Below are 21,248 nucleotides of genomic sequence, written 5' to 3'. Positions count from 1 at the left end.
GTGGCCGCACTTTAATATTCATTGCAATTGCCAACTGACATTTAAATATTCCAATTAGAATAAATAGATTAGATATAGTAAGTAGAGAATTCAATAAGATCAGTTGTCATGTATGACTCGAAAACCTGGTGCATAACCAAATCATGGAAGGGGGTGTTGGGCTAATTCAGAGCATGCTGCGCGATATATTCAGACCCGTCAATAAACAAACAGACGTGGTAGAAATGGCAATACAATAATGAGCTGTATGTATACTCATCGCACAGTTTGACCGACAAGTCACGCATGATAACGAAACTGTCATTTAATATGCCGGAAACAATCGAAAACCTGGCCGACTTCGTACAAGATGGATGGATAGTATCGAATTGAACTTTGACTTTAGTCATCTTAAGTTGGAGGCAAGCGGCTTTAGATAAACACGGACGGAAGCAGATGCTGTAGTAGGCCAATTCGTACATAAGGCTGTAGCGCCAGAAATACGAAGAATTAGAGAAAAAGTTTACAATGATCTGATATTGACATAAAAGTATCGTATCGAAAAGAACGTATAGATATCAAATAAAGAACATAAAAATAAAGAAGCGGATCACCTTCTGGGTGAGACTGTAAGAATGTATAATTCTAGAGTGTGGAAAAATACGACATAAACTTAATCACTTGAGAATATGTTATTTTCAATAATTATGTTTATATCTCGATCTGTATTTAAGTTTGTCACGTAAACGAAACACGCATTTGACATCATAATATTCACAGAACAGATTAATAAATATAATTCAGATAGGCTATACCCCACCCCAATACACTACAGTTTGAAGCTGGGCTTTGAATGTTTGAGTATTCTACCAAAATGAAACACACATTAATGGAGTGCAATAGTGTGTATTGCAAGCTTCAAATATACATAATATTCAATGAGCGTCAGTGCATAAACAGGGATTAGTTGTCAGAACGAAGGACAATCTATTTTTAAGTGTATCCCATATTCTTCCACACTCGAGATCGGTTGCCTGTTACACTACACCCGTTAGGTATTTCAGTTTCCATTAATTCTGTATTCTCTGGTAATATTTGACGATACTCAGTGGGCTTTATATTTCTTGCGTTTTATGGCCAGATCATAATAAACTAAAACTCGTTTCAAATCCTACTAATCTGTCCTATGAAAGTATTGGTTTAAAGTAACGATAAATTTTTGACGGCCCTACCTGCATTGGTTTGCCCTGCCGCATAATCAGGAAAACACAGTGTATATTTAAAGCCAGCAAAATATGTCCTCTTATTCGGGATAATATTTCACATCATGCGGGTAGCTGGCTTATTATAATAAAATTTATGAATTTCAAATAATAATTGGGTGAATCTTTTTCCAAATCCAAAGATTTATTTATGTTTATGAAGCCGCGCGCAACGCGTATCACGAAAATCTCTCCAGGGGTAGTTACTACCCCGCTATACGTGAAGTACTTTCAAGTTTTTGGTACATATATTATTTTTAAATGAATCGATTAGAGCAGTTCAGTAACTTGAACCATTGCAATCATTATCAATGTTTTTACTCCCTACGTCAACTATTTTGGTCTACCTATATATATAGCCAGTAATGTCCCGTGAGTGTAGGCGGGTCATACGTTACTTAGGGGTGGCAAAATATAAAGAAAGGTAAATCTCAACAAACCTCTACTCTGTGGAGGCCCATATGATCCTATTCGATCCCATTGGATCGGACATGGTCGAAAGAAAGAAAATCAAGGAACAAATGCAACATTCGGAAGCAGTGGCGATTTTCCGTGAAACGGACGATGCTGTCACTAACTTAGAAAGTACCGACACCTTAGTTTTAAAAAATCACAACGGGGCATCCATACTTGTCTTGTCAGTGCCTCAGATCTTCAAGTATCTAAAACCACCTCTGTTTGATAATATGTTTCGTTGTAATGCTCTAATTATCAGTAGATTATGTGTATGTAGGTCATTTTTCAAGATCTTTTTAGCATTGTAGAGTTTTTTAAAGTTTATAATCGTAAAATTAATCTTTGACTACTACTACTAGGCATACAAATGAATGAGACCCTTCTCACGCTATTTTTTTGAAGACGAGTTCTCTGTTTATTCTTTCAATGTTCAATACTTACTTACTTCACCCTGTCACCCCAGTATCGGAGCATAGGACAAAAACACGGTTGCACCACGTCTTGGGTTCCATTGCCAAATCTTGCACTTCCCGCCAGATCGCTTTTTTGCATTGCTTTAGGGTGACGAAAGGTCTATCATCATAATTTTAATTTTTATTTATTAAGGAAAACAAACAGCTTGATTTCGAAGAGCGCTGATGAGCAGGTATTAAAAAGACCAATAGTTAAAGTTTTTCGCTATTGTTACGTCGCCTTGTAGCATAGAGGAAATGCGCGGATGGGGCGTAAACCCAAGAGATACAGGGTTCGATTCCCTGTCGGGGTGGCTTACTTTATTCAAAAAAGATTTTTTCTATTGGTTATAATATACTTTCACAGAAGTTTTTTTCAAAATAATGTATGTTCAATAATTACAATGGTGCATTCTTAAATCTTGTGAATTATTTGTTGAATAAAAGAAATAGTTAATTAATAAAATAATTATAGACCTACATCACATTTTTCGCCTCTTTAATTTAATCTTCCACTGATTTCACTTATACGTCTAAAAATAATTAATAACATCTACTTTCTCTACTGAATGCGGATATGTAAACGGCTATACACAGGTATTGTCGCAGAGAATCCTATACATATTCAAGTGGGGTGGGCTTGGCGCTGCTCCAAAAAACGACGATCCTCTCTAGAGATGCGAAGCCTAATAACCATTGCCACAACTGGCGAATAAGGCTAGCGATTTTCAGCTGTTGCAACAATACACGTTCGCTTAACCCTACGCCATCCATGCGGAACTAACTCTGTATTTTGTTGAAACAATTTTGCACGGATTACATTATTATACATTACCTGTAGGCACCTGCACACGATAATTGAAGTCGCTGATGTGAAACTTGAAGTGGAATTAGGAATAAGCCAAGTTTAAATGATATTTGTCTTATATACTTTAAGCCACGTGCCAAAATAAACGGTAATGTGAAAGAAATAATTTATATACTCACCTACATAATATTATTGGTAGATACCTAGGTATCTACATACCTTGATTCAAACCACAAAAGCCGATTTCCAAAATCAACGTTTGATTGGGCCAATTATATTCGCATTCATCCTTTCTTTCCACCAACCTCAAATCCCCAATTATTGTCACAAGACCACCAGTCACGGGTCATGATCGAGCGTGATGAAACTAATTTTTGTAACTCCAAGACAGCTGAGCGCGTAGGCTTGTTAAAGCTATTGCGCTCTATCCGAAACGATAGGAACAAGGCCGTGTTAACTACAGAGGGATTCATACAAAATGCGTCTGTTTGACCTTTATTGCGCTAAATCTGATACGGTTTGAGTGAACGTCGCATCTATTATCAATCCTGAAATTGTCATCATCATTCAACCGTTTACCAGTGAGTGAGCGCGTAATCACCAAACCGGCTCCAGCGCGCGTCGGCCCTCTCACCATAAAAGAACAGTATCTGGCTTCCTGTGTAAACCCCCCTCTTACCCCTAGATCCGTAATCCACAAAAATCAGCTTCAAATTATAGTCCACTGCAAAAGCGCCTCCAACGTTATTTCTTAGACACTGAAATGTATGACTACTGGATAATTTCGTAGTAATTAGGTAGGACGCAGGCTAGTCAATCAGTAAAGCATAATATTGCCACGAATCCAATGGATGCGGCTACCCGGCGTCGTATTTTTTGATTTTTTCCCCCTGTAGGTACCTATAATATCTAAGTTATTTTCAATTTATTTCAATAGAGAATGTTACATTATCAAGCCTTAACAATTATTCGTTTAATAAAAAATATACTTAGTTTAAAAAGAATACATTTTTGGATGAGTTATATTCCTTATATGAATTGTAATATTAAACATATATAATTTTTTTTATATTTATAACACTTTTTTTAACTGATTTAAAATACAAAAGCCGATCGCCAATAGTAGCTTCATTTGGAAAGCGTTTTAGAGAATATTAAGAGCCATTAGTTAAAATTTGTCGCTTTTAGCATAGTGGTCTATGAGCATGAGCGCGAAACCCGAGAGACGCAGGTTCGATTCCTGCGGGGTGTTTTCTATTGGTTATTTTCTCAGAAGCGTTTTCAAAATTATGTAGGTATGTTCAATAATTAAAATGTCACATTCTTAAATCTTGCGAATTATTCGTTGAATGAAAAAAATAGTTAATTATTATATTAAATATTTTACTAAATATTACTCGAGTGTGTCATAAAAAATGGCACTTATCAAATAGACCAAATCGTCAAAAAAAAGGGAAAATGTTGACCAAATTTAATATTAAATACTATGATATAAAACATAAGCCCATCGTAAATACGCAATCATCATGGGGCTTGTATTTGGGCAGTCATTACGACCCGATACTGCATTATATAGTTGCGACATTTTTATTTAATTCTGAAATTACCAAAATGTGTACCATTTTATTATGATAATATGTTGACACTTATGTATTGCCCGAGGAAACAACTCTCATATATGGTAAAACTAATAATGAAGAGTTGATTGGTGAATAGATTAGATTGATATAAATTGTCATAAACATAAAAAAATAGGATAATGTTGTATCGTCTAATTTTTAACACAATATATTATTTTACATACTTACATATTATTATTTTTTAATTTAATATTTTATTAATATTAATTTTAAGTAGGTACTAGGTACACGGAAAATTATTATAAAATGCACTTTACAATTTATTTAAACAAATAAAAGTTAAGATAACTTTAGTTTAAACATTAAACAGTAGATAATCAGATAATTAAGGTAAGAATATCATATAGGTAGGTACTTCAGGAACATTATAAGAAACCATAAATACCAGGTACTGCAACTGATTATTGTAACAAGAATATAATAGCATCTGGCTGCTAATAAAAGAACGATTTCATGGCTTTAAAACCTCAGAGTATGGTTCAATTATAATAGAAAACCCCTCTTCAGCAACGGCAATGGCATATTACAAAAGGTTAGACCACTGTATCTTAACCACATTGAAGGCATTGTCCCATTTACTACATTCAAACTATTCAACGCCCATACCCCCAAATTTAAATATAAAATTATATTATTTTTTATTCAATATAAATTATTGTATTTCATGCAATGGATTTTTTGATACTTACAATTAATAAGAAGTAAAAAATACAATGGGAGATGAGAACATTTTATTAAAAAAAAAAAAAAAAATGATGAGATCCTTAAATCTCACTTGACTAAGCTAGTCTCGTGATAAGAGGATCTAATTTATTGAAATACAGCCTCAAATCTCATGCCAGTGGTATAGAAAACCTACCCTTTGCACTACAGTTTATCACATAAGTAGTTGAATTTTGATATCATTTGCCATCTCATTAATTTTTTTCGAAACAGTTTTCTTACTAAATGGAACTAAAGAAATAATGTCAAGCCGGTTTTGTCCAATTATTTTATATATTAATACACCTATAACTAGTGAAATTTATTTTTATCTATAGGTATAAATACACTATATTTTGCAGTACTGTTGAGATCCGCCATAAATAGTGCAAATTAAACTTTGTTAGTCATACGTACCTATTTGTTTTAATTGAACTAAGTCTACAATTATTTAAAGATGGTTCAATTTTTAAAAATCAATTAAACTTTGCCTAAACCAAATCTTAATAGTTTTGGTATACTTAGGGCTATAAGACAAAATTGTGCATACTTTTTCATTCATACTTATTTGTTTTCGTTGGATTAATATTACATTATACACATATTTTTAGTTATTTTTTTTTAAAATTCATTAAGCCCTACCCACTTCAAACTATAATAGATAAAAAATATTATTCTCTCTATAAAATATTCAAAGTTATGTATGATTTAATTGCATAATTTTAGATATTTTTATAGATAGATTTAATTTGTAGTCTTATTTCAATGAAAATAATTACATATGACTGACAAAGTTTACAGATAGAAAATTTTTATAGATAGACGAGTATTTTTTGACTATTATCTATTACGGTTTGGGTTTCATAGCGTTTAATTGAATTTTATAAATTAACCAATACCATCTGTAAATTGTAGATTGTAGTTCAACGAAAACAAATGCGTATGACTGACACATTCTAGTATATACTATTATTTATGTCGGATCTTAACAGCTTACCTCCACCCTTCACCACTGATATTTTGTAATCATTTGTGCCATTGACAAATTATTGAATCATCACAATGTGCAATGTTGCGATGGCCCACACCACTGCCGACTCAAGTAAAAAGCCGATACATTCACAACGACTGGTCCTACCTTTTCCGCCCCTCCCGTTGTTATCTATGGATGATCTGGCATTGCCTATCATTGTTCTATAGAGTGCTCATACTGATGCGTCTGTCATGTTCACACGGGGAATGGTCTGATTTGGATGGATGAGTTACATGATAAATAATATACTAGCATTAACACACCTTCTACAAATGTAATGCATAGATCAATGCTACATGTTTTTTGGAAATCGATATTACCACCGGTTTTTATGTGAAGAACTAGTCTGACTTCGACAGCTGATGGACTGTTTATTATTTAACAGGAATGTTTATTATTTATAAATAACACTAATAGTTAATATATTTGATTTGAGAATTTTTCAATTTGAAACGAGAAAGGGCAAATCAATATGTCAAGCAATCTGGAATCTAATTTTGACAGCTGAACAGTGGACCACTCGTTGCTTATGCAAAAAGATATGATCAGGCTTTATTAATCTAAAGATGGCGTTGCCCATGCGGATTTCAGCAGCGCCACCCAATTGCAAAAACTATGAAAACGCCCTCATTTAATAAAGATTTGGATTCATAATACGATCAGTTAAGATTAGGCGGATAATTTTTAAAGTACGGCGTTAATCACACGCGTTGATTTAAAAAAAACGTATGTACAGTGACAAGTAAGGAAGATTTAATTTTCATGCTGACAACACAAGCAGCTTCATTTTTAATACTTTTTAGATGAGTCTTTGTAACCTTAATTTCAATTTCTATTAAATTAAATAGTATACTAGTATATAGTGTTTATATATATATAATAGTGTTCACGGCAATACCTTTACAATATTATGTAGTGTACAGAATTGTAACAGTAAACGTTAAATAATCTCTTAAAATTACTGAGTCTTTGCCGCGACTGTGTATTATGTAATCTTGTGACATACCTTAGTTTTACATTGACAATACTATCATTTTGTCAATTATTTAAGGAATCCCATTAACAATTAATACTCATCGTCAATTATTATTATCTTAGAGTTTCTCAAACTTACAACATGCGTGTAACCCCTGCATAGTAATTAAGGAGAGTAGTGTTTAGGTACTTTAGATACCAACACGATATGACATAAGTAATAATTATTATTGGCTACATTTTTTGTTAAAAATAAATAAAAAGAAAAAATATTTATAATTCTAAAAACACATGAAAATATTAATACACGTAAAATACTTTAAAAAATGACTAGTATTTAAATTCTTATATGTATGATACTTATAGCTATGGTGCCAAGTAGCCAAAGTGCAGAACCAACCTGCCACAGGTAATGCCAATTGGGAGGACGATAACTATGTTCAACGAAATTGCTTCGGGTGTTGATATATTCCACCTACGTGAGGATGAGTATAGGTGGAATATAAATTCTTAAAATAGGGCCTGCTTAACTCACCTGGTGTACTTCCTTGTACCTATCTAATTAATATTTTTTGTATGTACATATTTCTACTGTTTAATAACATACTATCTATCTCTTTTTTATGTAATACTTTTTTATATTTCTTTGTTTCTAAATGTCATGTTGTGGAAGTCTTAAACTTATAATTTGTAATGTCCACAATATGTTAAAAATAAATAAATTGAATTGAATTGAAAAATTGAATTGAATTGAATCAGCTGTTTATAGTACTTATGTTTAATTTATTAAATAGAAACACTTCCGGTTTAGTATTCATTAAGAGTTCACAGAGATTTAATCAACAATAACAGAGAATACTCAAAATGTTACACGAAGACAGATCAACAAGAGAAGATGACTCGCTCGACCAAATAACCAGATGAACTTGCCAAAGGATTAGTTCAGTTCAGGTAGGTATCACATTTGACAACTAAAAACCACACTTACCACTAGAAACGAATCTCGACAGTGTAAGGTGCTTAGTTTCGAAATAGACGACCTGTATGATCACAAAGGTCAAGACTAATCAGACTAAGCCGACTGGCTGTAAGACTGTAAGAGATAAAAAATTACCGAGTTAACATAGAGTTAAATCCTATTCCGTCGACATAGTGCTTACGGCGTCCAGTCAATGGGCTGCGCCATCTATGGGTCTCTTTTCGAAGTTAAGCCGCTAGTTTTCTTTACTCGGTCGTTTCCTCTTGGCCAATGATCGCGTCCACTCAGAAATGCATCTTCTTAAAGCGACCAGGACTATCGAATGCCAAAATAAACACTATCCCCAATAATCTCCTTTACTTGATCGCCCCAATACGGCAATCGACGTTCTTCCTCTCTTCCTTCCCTGAAGGCCACCTTAAATCAACAATTTCGCTTATCAACAACGAGTCAAATATTCAAGAAATTGGACTGTGCCTATTTTAGATAATACATTTAATGTAACAAAAGCAGAAAATTATATTTACTAAATATTCAAAAATAGAAATCCAAAATGAAGTCAACTTTTTTCAAATTCAGCAAAACTTTGGAAACAAAAAAGGCAGTTTCTGATTTCGTAAAATTATAATAAGTCAATAAAAATGTTTTATTTCTTTCTTATAGGTATAATATTAAAAAAAATCTTCAATGTTGTTTGTATACTAATATCAAATTCATTTAAGATCATTTTTTTAATTTGTATTGACTTACAAAATGGAAACTGCCGTTTTTGTTTCCACAACCATCGTTATTCTTCTTTAATTGAATTTAATACGATATTTACTAATATTGAAATATACGATTGTTATATTATTAAACACACACTTACCCATGTTTACCAAACAGTTTAACCGCGTTTTATCGGCATTATGTACACCACAGTTTGGGAAACACTGCGCGAGACTATTTGAATTTATGTGTTATTATTTATTAACATGTTGTGTACCATAAACTTAGAATAGCGATCAGGGTTACTAGTGTAAATTGTAATATTGTGACATCGTTTAAATTGACATTGACAATATCATTACATAAGTTATATACCTGTGAAAATCCATTAGGTACATTAAGTATTTCCGTATTAGTCTATGGCAGGCATATTTATCTTCAAATAGGCTGTGTTCTACTTAACTATTCCGTTGTCATTCTTCAACTTAAGCAAAAGTTTTATATTTTGCTGAATACTGATTCTGATACTGAATACTGATAGTGATACTTTGCCAATCATCTCTCTAATGGGTACCCTGTAGCTCGAGATTTATAAAACTTTTGTTGAATTCTTTAGTTCGAACCAGGCTTGAGAGTGGGTCTATTGTTTGAGCACCGCATCAGTTGAAGTATAGCCTCATGGTTGAGAGGATTCAGAAGAAATTCTTGAGACTCCCATACTTGAGGTTGTATGGATACTATCCGTGGCTTTATCCAACTGACTTTCTCTTAGGTATGCTTACATACTGCAATCTGCAATTTAGAAAAGATCTTTTTTTAGCTACGTATATTTTTCGACTTATACGAGGTATAAATGAAAGCCCTGCTATTCTGGGTAGTGTTTACTTGTGTGTCCCTGATAACTATCTTAGAAATAGGGAGCATCAGTTGTTTATTCTCCCAAGGTGCAGAACCAACCTGCCACTGGTAATGCCAATTGGGAGGGCGATAACTATGTTCAACCAAATTTCTTCGGGTGATAATATATTCCATTTGCGTGAATATGACTTTAGTTGGACGCTATTTTATAAATTCTTAAAATAGGGTCTCCTTAGCAAACTCGGTGAACCTCTTTTAACTTCTATAGATGTATAATAATTGTATTTTCACTGATTTTATATGTTTATAGGTATTACCTATGTTCTTTTTTTATCCCTTTTATTGGTTTCTTTTTCTTTCTTCTTTATAATAATGTTGCATTTCATGTTGTGAACGTCTAAAACTTATAATTTGTAATATGTACACAATATGTTAAAAAAAATTGAAATTGAATAAGCCAGATCAAATAGCAATTTTTAATCTTCTAGCTTCACATACTCTTCTACTTCTTCATAAATAATATTACTTCTTCCAAAAAACTGTTACACTTTATATAACACTATATCTACTGAGTCACCAACGTTTTCCTTTAGGAGTACTATCGACGAAGTTACGGGATAACACTGTATAGAAAGATGTATGCTGGGTATAAAACACATGAATCCAAAATATATATAAATTATTAATATCACAAACAAAAATGTTTGACACAATGCAATGTGTAAAGTCATCGTAGTAAAGGTGGGCAGGCTACATCTTACACTAGTGCTCAAGATAATATATATTAAAATTCGCGAACTGCGCCCAAGAGCCCGGTGGATCGATGAGGTTATCAAGTATATGACAACGAATGACAGAGGGTTGAGAAGAATGGATACAGCAAGAGATGTCCTTTATGCAGCAGTAAACCGGGAGTAGCAAAGATGTTTATGATGAAACAACGTAACGTGTTTTTTCAAAGCGTTTTTCAAATAATAAAAGTTATTATGGTTAAGTACCTATATATTATTCACAACTAAACGTCTTATATATTTAAAATGAGAAATCATTAATATAAAACGACTGACAAACTAGTAAAAAGATTGAAGGGAAAATTTAACTCGTAATGTTTCTAGAATATATGTGCTTTCTGTTTCTATAAACTGGTCGCCTTGGCAACAGAATAACAAATTCTATTAATATGGCAACTGAAATTGTTTTTATACGGCCAGTTGTGCGTCTGATTTTCAATTTAGCTTAAAATATTTGAAATAACTAATAAATAATTAATTATTTGTGTTATAACTATAATAGTTATTTAAAAAATATGTGATTTTTATAAAGTACATACGATATTTTAAAATAAAGTTAAATACCTAATATATTCTTAAAAAATGGATTTACTAACAATATTAACAATTCTAGTATTTTGTTTGAGTATTTTTTTGCGACATTGTTTTCACCTTTCGGAGCGTATCAAGTTTCATGACGTATTAAGTACACTCACCAATTGCAATATAAATTTTGTATATATGTAATATGAGTATTTTTTGACTATTATCTATTACGGTTTGGGTTTCATAGCGTTTAATTGAATTTTATAAATTAACCAATACCATCTGTAAATTGTAGATTGTAGTTCAACGAAAACAAATGCGTATGACTGACACATTCTAGTATATACTATTATTTATGTCGGATCTTAACAGCTTACCTCCACCCTTCACCACTGATATTTTGTAATCATTTGTGCCATTGACAAATTATTGAATCATCACAATGTGCAATGTTGCGATGGCCCACACCACTGCCGACTCAAGTAAAAAGCCGATACATTCACAACGACTGGTCCTACCTTTTCCGCCCCTCCCGTTGTTATCTATGGATGATCTGGCATTGCCTATCATTGTTCTATAGAGTGCTCATACTGATGCGTCTGTCATGTTCACACGGGGAATGGTCTGATTTGGATGGATGAGTTACATGATAAATAATATACTAGCATTAACACACCTTCTACAAATGTAATGCATAGATCAATGCTACATGTTTTTTGGAAATCGATATTACCACCGGTTTTTATGTGAAGAACTAGTCTGACTTCGACAGCTGATGGACTGTTTATTATTTAACAGGAATGTTTATTATTTATAAATAACACTAATAGTTAATATATTTGATTTGAGAATTTTTCAATTTGAAACGAGAAAGGGCAAATCAATATGTCAAGCAATCTGGAATCTAATTTTGACAGCTGAACAGTGGACCACTCGTTGCTTATGCAAAAAGATATGATCAGGCTTTATTAATCTAAAGATGGCGTTGCCCATGCGGATTTCAGCAGCGCCACCCAATTGCAAAAACTATGAAAACGCCCTCATTTAATAAAGATTTGGATTCATAATACGATCAGTTAAGATTAGGCGGATAATTTTTAAAGTACGGCGTTAATCACACGCGTTGATTTAAAAAAAACGTATGTACAGTGACAAGTAAGGAAGATTTAATTTTCATGCTGACAACACAAGCAGCTTCATTTTTAATACTTTTTAGATGAGTCTTTGTAACCTTAATTTCAATTTCTATTAAATTAAATAGTATACTAGTATATAGTGTTTATATATATATAATAGTGTTCACGGCAATACCTTTACAATATTATGTAGTGTACAGAATTGTAACAGTAAACGTTAAATAATCTCTTAAAATTACTGAGTCTTTGCCGCGACTGTGTATTATGTAATCTTGTGACATACCTTAGTTTTACATTGACAATACTATCATTTTGTCAATTATTTAAGGAATCCCATTAACAATTAATACTCATCGTCAATTATTATTATCTTAGAGTTTCTCAAACTTACAACATGCGTGTAACCCCTGCATAGTAATTAAGGAGAGTAGTGTTTAGGTACTTTAGATACCAACACGATATGACATAAGTAATAATTATTATTGGCTACATTTTTTGTTAAAAATAAATAAAAAGAAAAAATATTTATAATTCTAAAAACACATGAAAATATTAATACACGTAAAATACTTTAAAAAATGACTAGTATTTAAATTCTTATATGTATGATACTTATAGCTATGGTGCCAAGTAGCCAAAGTGCAGAACCAACCTGCCACAGGTAATGCCAATTGGGAGGACGATAACTATGTTCAACGAAATTGCTTCGGGTGTTGATATATTCCACCTACGTGAGGATGAGTATAGGTGGAATATAAATTCTTAAAATAGGGCCTGCTTAACTCACCTGGTGTACTTCCTTGTACCTATCTAATTAATATTTTTTGTATGTACATATTTCTACTGTTTAATAACATACTATCTATCTCTTTTTTATGTAATACTTTTTTATATTTCTTTGTTTCTAAATGTCATGTTGTGGAAGTCTTAAACTTATAATTTGTAATGTCCACAATATGTTAAAAATAAATAAATTGAATTGAATTGAAAAATTGAATTGAATTGAATCAGCTGTTTATAGTACTTATGTTTAATTTATTAAATAGAAACACTTCCGGTTTAGTATTCATTAAGAGTTCACAGAGATTTAATCAACAATAACAGAGAATACTCAAAATGTTACACGAAGACAGATCAACAAGAGAAGATGACTCGCTCGACCAAATAACCAGATGAACTTGCCAAAGGATTAGTTCAGTTCAGGTAGGTATCACATTTGACAACTAAAAACCACACTTACCACTAGAAACGAATCTCGACAGTGTAAGGTGCTTAGTTTCGAAATAGACGACCTGTATGATCACAAAGGTCAAGACTAATCAGACTAAGCCGACTGGCTGTAAGACTGTAAGAGATAAAAAATTACCGAGTTAACATAGAGTTAAATCCTATTCCGTCGACATAGTGCTTACGGCGTCCAGTCAATGGGCTGCGCCATCTATGGGTCTCTTTTCGAAGTTAAGCCGCTAGTTTTCTTTACTCGGTCGTTTCCTCTTGGCCAATGATCGCGTCCACTCAGAAATGCATCTTCTTAAAGCGACCAGGACTATCGAATGCCAAAATAAACACTATCCCCAATAATCTCCTTTACTTGATCGCCCCAATACGGCAATCGACGTTCTTCCTCTCTTCCTTCCCTGAAGGCCACCTTAAATCAACAATTTCGCTTATCAACAACGAGTCAAATATTCAAGAAATTGGACTGTGCCTATTTTAGATAATACATTTAATGTAACAAAAGCAGAAAATTATATTTACTAAATATTCAAAAATAGAAATCCAAAATGAAGTCAACTTTTTTCAAATTCAGCAAAACTTTGGAAACAAAAAAGGCAGTTTCTGATTTCGTAAAATTATAATAAGTCAATAAAAATGTTTTATTTCTTTCTTATAGGTATAATATTAAAAAAAATCTTCAATGTTGTTTGTATACTAATATCAAATTCATTTAAGATCATTTTTTTAATTTGTATTGACTTACAAAATGGAAACTGCCGTTTTTGTTTCCACAACCATCGTTATTCTTCTTTAATTGAATTTAATACGATATTTACTAATATTGAAATATACGATTGTTATATTATTAAACACACACTTACCCATGTTTACCAAACAGTTTAACCGCGTTTTATCGGCATTATGTACACCACAGTTTGGGAAACACTGCGCGAGACTATTTGAATTTATGTGTTATTATTTATTAACATGTTGTGTACCATAAACTTAGAATAGCGATCAGGGTTACTAGTGTAAATTGTAATATTGTGACATCGTTTAAATTGACATTGACAATATCATTACATAAGTTATATACCTGTGAAAATCCATTAGGTACATTAAGTATTTCCGTATTAGTCTATGGCAGGCATATTTATCTTCAAATAGGCTGTGTTCTACTTAACTATTCCGTTGTCATTCTTCAACTTAAGCAAAAGTTTTATATTTTGCTGAATACTGATTCTGATACTGAATACTGATAGTGATACTTTGCCAATCATCTCTCTAATGGGTACCCTGTAGCTCGAGATTTATAAAACTTTTGTTGAATTCTTTAGTTCGAACCAGGCTTGAGAGTGGGTCTATTGTTTGAGCACCGCATCAGTTGAAGTATAGCCTCATGGTTGAGAGGATTCAGAAGAAATTCTTGAGACTCCCATACTTGAGGTTGTATGGATACTATCCGTGGCTTTATCCAACTGACTTTCTCTTAGGTATGCTTACATACTGCAATCTGCAATTTAGAAAAGATCTTTTTTTAGCTACGTATATTTTTCGACTTATACGAGGTATAAATGAAAGCCCTGCTATTCTGGGTAGTGTTTACTTGTGTGTCCCTGATAACTATCTTAGAAATAGGGAGCATCAGTTGTTTATTCTCCCAAGGTGCAGAACCAACCTGCCACTGGTAATGCCAATTGGGAGGGCGATAACTATGTTCAACCAAATTTCTTCGGGTGATAATATATTCCATTTGCGTGAATATGACTTTAGTTGGACGCTATTTTATAAATTCTTAAAATAGGGTCTCCTTAGCAAACTCGGTGAACCTCTTTTAACTTCTATAGATGTATAATAATTGTATTTTCACTGATTTTATATGTTTATAGGTATTACCTATGTTCTTTTTTTATCCCTTTTATTGGTTTCTTTTTCTTTCTTCTTTATAATAATGTTGCATTTCATGTTGTGAACGTCTAAAACTTATAATTTGTAATATGTACACAATATGTTAAAAAAAATTGAAATTGAATAAGCCAGATCAAATAGCAATTTTTAATCTTCTAGCTTCACATACTCTTCTACTTCTTCATAAATAATATTACTTCTTCCAAAAAACTGTTACACTTTATATAACACTATATCTACTGAGTCACCAACGTTTTCCTTTAGGAGTACTATCGACGAAGTTACGGGATAACACTGTATAGAAAGATGTATGCTGGGTATAAAACACATGAATCCAAAATATATATAAATTATTAATATCACAAACAAAAATGTTTGACACAATGCAATGTGTAAAGTCATCGTAGTAAAGGTGGGCAGGCTACATCTTACACTAGTGCTCAAGATAATATATATTAAAATTCGCGAACTGCGCCCAAGAGCCCGGTGGATCGATGAGGTTATCAAGTATATGACAACGAATGACAGAGGGTTGAGAAGAATGGATACAGCAAGAGATGTCCTTTATGCAGCAGTAAACCGGGAGTAGCAAAGATGTTTATGATGAAACAACGTAACGTGTTTTTTCAAAGCGTTTTTCAAATAATAAAAGTTATTATGGTTAAGTACCTATATATTATTCACAACTAAACGTCTTATATATTTAAAATGAGAAATCATTAATATAAAACGACTGACAAACTAGTAAAAAGATTGAAGGGAAAATTTAACTCGTAATGTTTCTAGAATATATGTGCTTTCTGTTTCTATAAACTGGTCGCCTTGGCAACAGAATAACAAATTCTATTAATATGGCAACTGAAATTGTTTTTATACGGCCAGTTGTGCGTCTGATTTTCAATTTAGCTTAAAATATTTGAAATAACTAATAAATAATTAATTATTTGTGTTATAACTATAATAGTTATTTAAAAAATATGTGATTTTTATAAAGTACATACGATATTTTAAAATAAAGTTAAATACCTAATATATTCTTAAAAAATGGATTTACTAACAATATTAACAATTCTAGTATTTTGTTTGAGTATTTTTTTGCGACATTGTTTTCACCTTTCGGAGCGTATCAAGTTTCATGACGTATTAAGTACACTCACCAATTGCAATATAAATTTTGGAATCATATTATTAAGTAATTTACTATATTTTACCTTACTAATAATGAATGCAGTACGTTTTGATAACATTATAATTTTATTTCTGAGTAATAAAGTTTTGTACCTATTATTCCATTTGAATACTTTTATCTTTCGGCATCTTCAAGCACTATACACACTCGCTAATAGGAAATGGATACTAAAGCAGAACATAGTTATGAATTCTCGTTTAGATTTGTAATTAATATATTAAAAGATCTTAAATAAATTTTTATTTAGTAAAGTAAATCTTATTAGCATTGCAAATCGTAAATTATTTGGAAATATCATATCACATTAATATAGATATCGACAGTTAATACATTTCGCATGTCTATTCAAATTTTACTTTTAAATAATTTATTATCAATGGTAGTTTATTTGATTATAGCCATGTATCGCAAGTTTGATCCCATGGCTTAATAAAAAATGCTTAAATTGTGTGTTTGATACAGTGGACAGGATACAGAACCAATAAGCATAAAAATAGCTAACGACCATTCCTCATAATAATATGATAAAAAATAATGGCTAATATTCCCCGATCCGGAGCGAAAATTGTACCTAAACTACTTTATTTTTACTGACCGCTTATCTACGTCAAAGCTCTATTTCTCACTAGTATCATGACTCTCCGATATTAAAGTTTACTCTGGGAAAATACATAAGAATTTAGATTCCAGTCATCGGAACTTCAAAAGCTTGTTTCGTTAAATACACTCGCTGTGCTTTGATGTATCCGATGCGCTTTATTCCTCAAAAGGCATTCCTCAGTAAAATGTACTCGTTCAAAATTAAATTATCATCAACAAGAAAGAAAAAGCCTCAAAGTATTTTCAGGTTAAAAACGAAAGCTCCGGTGCTTTTAAAATCTTCACAAGCAGAAATCATCAGGTTCGTTACACTTCACTGAAATGTGTACTCTAACAAAAGAAAGATAAATCTCTTACACTAAGAGAAAGCTTTATCGAAACGCAAAAAAAACACAGAGCTTCGAGACACTTCTTGCGTAGAAAATAATTTTCACTGAATTACAAATGATAATATTATAATTACATTAAAATTCTCATTGATTTAAGCTTTGTACTATTTTATTCGAGTAAGTTTTATGCGACCCGCGTTTCGCCTTTCTGCATCTTCAGGCAATATCCGCACTCATCAATGGCAAATACACACAGACAATAATTGTGTTTTGTGGATTCTAAAGAATTAGACAGATCGATAGCTTATAGGTAAAAGCCATCATCCGGAAAGTGAAAGACGTGAGTTCGATTCCCACTCAGTCCAACTGTTTCTAAAATTTTTTGGTGATTTTCAAATTTATGTTTTTTCCACAATACAATACAATACTTTTGGTGGTCTAACCAAATTCATTAGTCACCGTCATTATTAAGAGTAAAACCATGTACGTACCTAGTATTACAAATGGTGTTACTGCCAAAACTTGGTAAGTCTCGAAATCATGATATGGAGTAATCACAATTTGAAGTTTGAAATGCCTTCTAAAATCAGGCATAATACTAATTTCTTTGTGCTTCATGTGCATGTTCTATAATATATCGGATGACCTTGATTTATTTCTGGCATACACATTTATGTATAGGCGCATAATCCGTTGTTAACTGTAAATACCGAAATTATCGACTTATTAACTTTTGGCAGCAACCTCACGGTGTTACAACTGTATTAATAGTTATCGAATTCTTTTTCGATGGAACCTCATGACAGAGAATCGTAGCAGGAATAATTTGTTTTCTCTACAGCTTGGCACCTTTCTTCTTCCGGTAGTCAACGTATTGCATGTCCTGTGTCAGTAATAACCCCGTAGCATTCTTGATTTGTTTCATCTATCTGAAAAAAGCTTTTCTTCGTCATCTTAAACCGATTTGATCAAATACCGTAAGTTTCCCTACATATTTTGTCATCTTCTATACGGTAAGACAGTCACGAGCAAACCGATGAGAATCTGTCTCGAATCTGAATTTCACTCATGATGGATTCGTTCGTCTGTTTCTCCATTCCCGCTAGCCAACTTCCATTTCCATCTTTCTCTTTCTTTTTTTTTTCCTTTCCAAGTCTTTTTATTTTGTATAATACACAAACATTAACAAATTGACAAAAAATCATCTAGTAAGATCTTTATTTTCCAAAGTTATTAAATTAATCTTATAAGCTTTCATAATTTCAACAAAGTCAAAAAGTCCCTTTTTATCACGTATAATCCAACGTATGCTAATATTAATGTTTGAAAATTGTATAAACTTTGCATTACAAATTGTTATGGCATTATATTATTTATATATTTCTCATCTGACAAAATACTTTAAAAAAATATTAATACATTACCAACACAAAATATTTTTGTTTTATAAATAATAATTATGGCACCACACTTCTCGGATCCAGATTTTCATTTTTATATCTTTCACATTTTAAGGATTAAGAAATACTTTTTTAAAACTTTTTAAAAAGTCAGCGAAGAGATTTAAAACTCGCAAAAGTTCAAATATATGAATTTATGATTTAACATTTTAAGGGTTAATAAATACTTTGAAAAAAGCTCATTATAGAAGTTTTCGGGAGAGATTTTAATTTTTATGTTAGGCTTTTTATACCTACTGCCCACGCTGTAATAATAATGCGATAGATATTTTACGACGTTATTGCTTTCATTTTTCGTTTGGAATAAAAAAAATAAACAAAAAATGTTTACTTTAATCAAAAATTAAATTAGGTACGCTAACTACAACAACCCAACTCTAATTTTTGGACACGATACAATTAGGGATACTTCTTTTGAGAAAAAAATATGAAACCGGTAGTTCTTTGTATATTATAATAATATATGTACAGAATAACTAGTTTATAAAAGATAAAACTCACATTTAAGTTAGTTATGTGACAGAGTAGGTTAATGTATTATTATTAAAGCCACAACTTCGATATATTTGGTGGCTCTCGTGGTGCAGTGTGTAAGGCGCAGGCCTTCCACCCGGTTCTCGGTTAGATCCCGGTGAGGAACACAATATTTATATGATTTTCTCAAAGTCTGGGTACGAAAAAGCAATGATATATAGTTATTAATAATTCTAAGAAACAAAAAACTTCAATATATTTAGTTTCAAGATGTCTAAATTATTGATTTGTTCAACAATATCGATATGTAAAGCTGGGTTCACATTTGTTACCGCGCCACAGTTAGTTACTTAGTTCCATTCCTTATTGCCTATTATACGGTTACTCTTTTTCAGTACACTAGAAGAGAGAAGGATAGTTGGAAAATTTAGACTACGGTGGTCGAATTGTCTAGAAAGAACCACTTTTAAATCTCATGTGTCTAACTTAAACTTCTACAGAGGCTTGCGATAGAAAATACATTATAGAATGACTTTAACATATTTCAGAAACAAATATGAACCCTGCTGTATACATTGTGGTACCATACACTTATTGATAATTATTAATTACGAAAAGGTATATCGACGGCACATTTTTTATGTTTTCATCTGAAAACTGGCCACAAACAATCGATGGGCAAAGCTGTCAGATTGATTGGACTAATAAAATTGTTTTTGTCGAAAGCATGAGACGTTCTGTAGTGTGGCATTTTGGTTAAGATGGTACTTCAGTGAAACGGCAAATAATTTTCAACTATAGAAGCGACGAAATTTCGGTCTGGCTGGCAATCGGAGAGCAAAAGTCGAGCTGTGAACACGTCAATTTATTTTGTGATGGCGACGGGGAAATTAATTCTTAAATCGTGTAAATATTACTAAAAAATGTTACCCATTTACTTGAAAAAGAAAACATATCAATGAATATATTATTATTATTAGTAATAGAACAATAAACATAACATTGAATGGACGCATGTTGACTTTTTATGACAAATTATGTTTTTTTCTGCACGCGTCATTTGCACAATATTTGCGTCGCGTAGTCACGATCGTTTTAGACCATGCCCCAGCTGAAGTATAGTCTTAAGTGAGCGCACCGTAGCCTACTGTGGGTTTTGCTGCTTACTACAGCTCGCATTACCAGTAGCTCTTTGAACATTCTATTTACGTGATCAATCCACGGTAGTATATTATTATTGTACGATTAAGTAAAATAGACACCATTTTCACCCTAAGGCGGAATATATGGGCCTATATGAAGTAATATTATTTTACCAAAAACGGATACCCTTTAGCATTGGCATCTCTCCCTTTTGAGTAAGTATGGAGAAATCCAAACCATTGAGCATGTTTTAGAGATCCGCATCCTGCAAGCATTTCCTATAGCATGTTCTATCTGACAAAAATGCGTTTTAATTAATAAAGATTCTACGGGGTCTCTCAAGTAATATATATTTCTTGACAATATGATTTTGTGTTGATGACTGTAAAAAATTATATGTTGTCATTTACATCCTTCCAAAATACGAATAAATGAATGACTCATTTGCCCTATTCAGTGTGCATATCCACCATATTAAACATACGAACACAGTTGAAGGGTTGAAAGTCTATAGGGTCTAAGTGCCAAAAAATACTATAACAAGTTTGTTTTACTTCAATACAATCTATGTGCCAAGCCTAATTATATTATGAAAGGTCTAAGTTCCTAACTCTACCATTTTT

At 32.3% G+C, this 21,248-nt stretch overlaps 1 protein-coding gene across 1 annotated transcript in view; it reads right to left on the bottom strand.

Moving 5' to 3' along the window:
* LOC147075217 (uncharacterized) overlaps positions 1-18,645 on the bottom strand; it is a 32,207-nt gene extending 13,562 nt beyond the window's left edge. The window contains exons 1-3 of the mRNA XM_085942899.1: positions 18,583-18,645; positions 13,896-13,952; positions 8,647-8,703 (exon numbers count right to left, since the gene is read on the bottom strand). Coding sequence (XP_085799025.1) covers positions 8,647-8,703; positions 13,896-13,952; positions 18,583-18,645 — 177 coding nt within the window. The remainder of the gene's footprint in view (positions 1-8,646; positions 8,704-13,895; positions 13,953-18,582) is intronic.
* Positions 18,646-21,248: the final 2,603 nt, after the last annotated feature.

Source organism: Rhyacophila brunnea, unplaced genomic scaffold (assembly GCF_057557595.1).
Source record: "Rhyacophila brunnea isolate RB1 unplaced genomic scaffold, BYU_Rbru_1.0 scaffold_15, whole genome shotgun sequence".
Classification (NCBI taxonomy): domain Eukaryota; kingdom Metazoa; phylum Arthropoda; class Insecta; order Trichoptera; family Rhyacophilidae; genus Rhyacophila; species Rhyacophila brunnea.
This window is presented reverse-complemented; position numbering and strand designations above follow the sequence as displayed.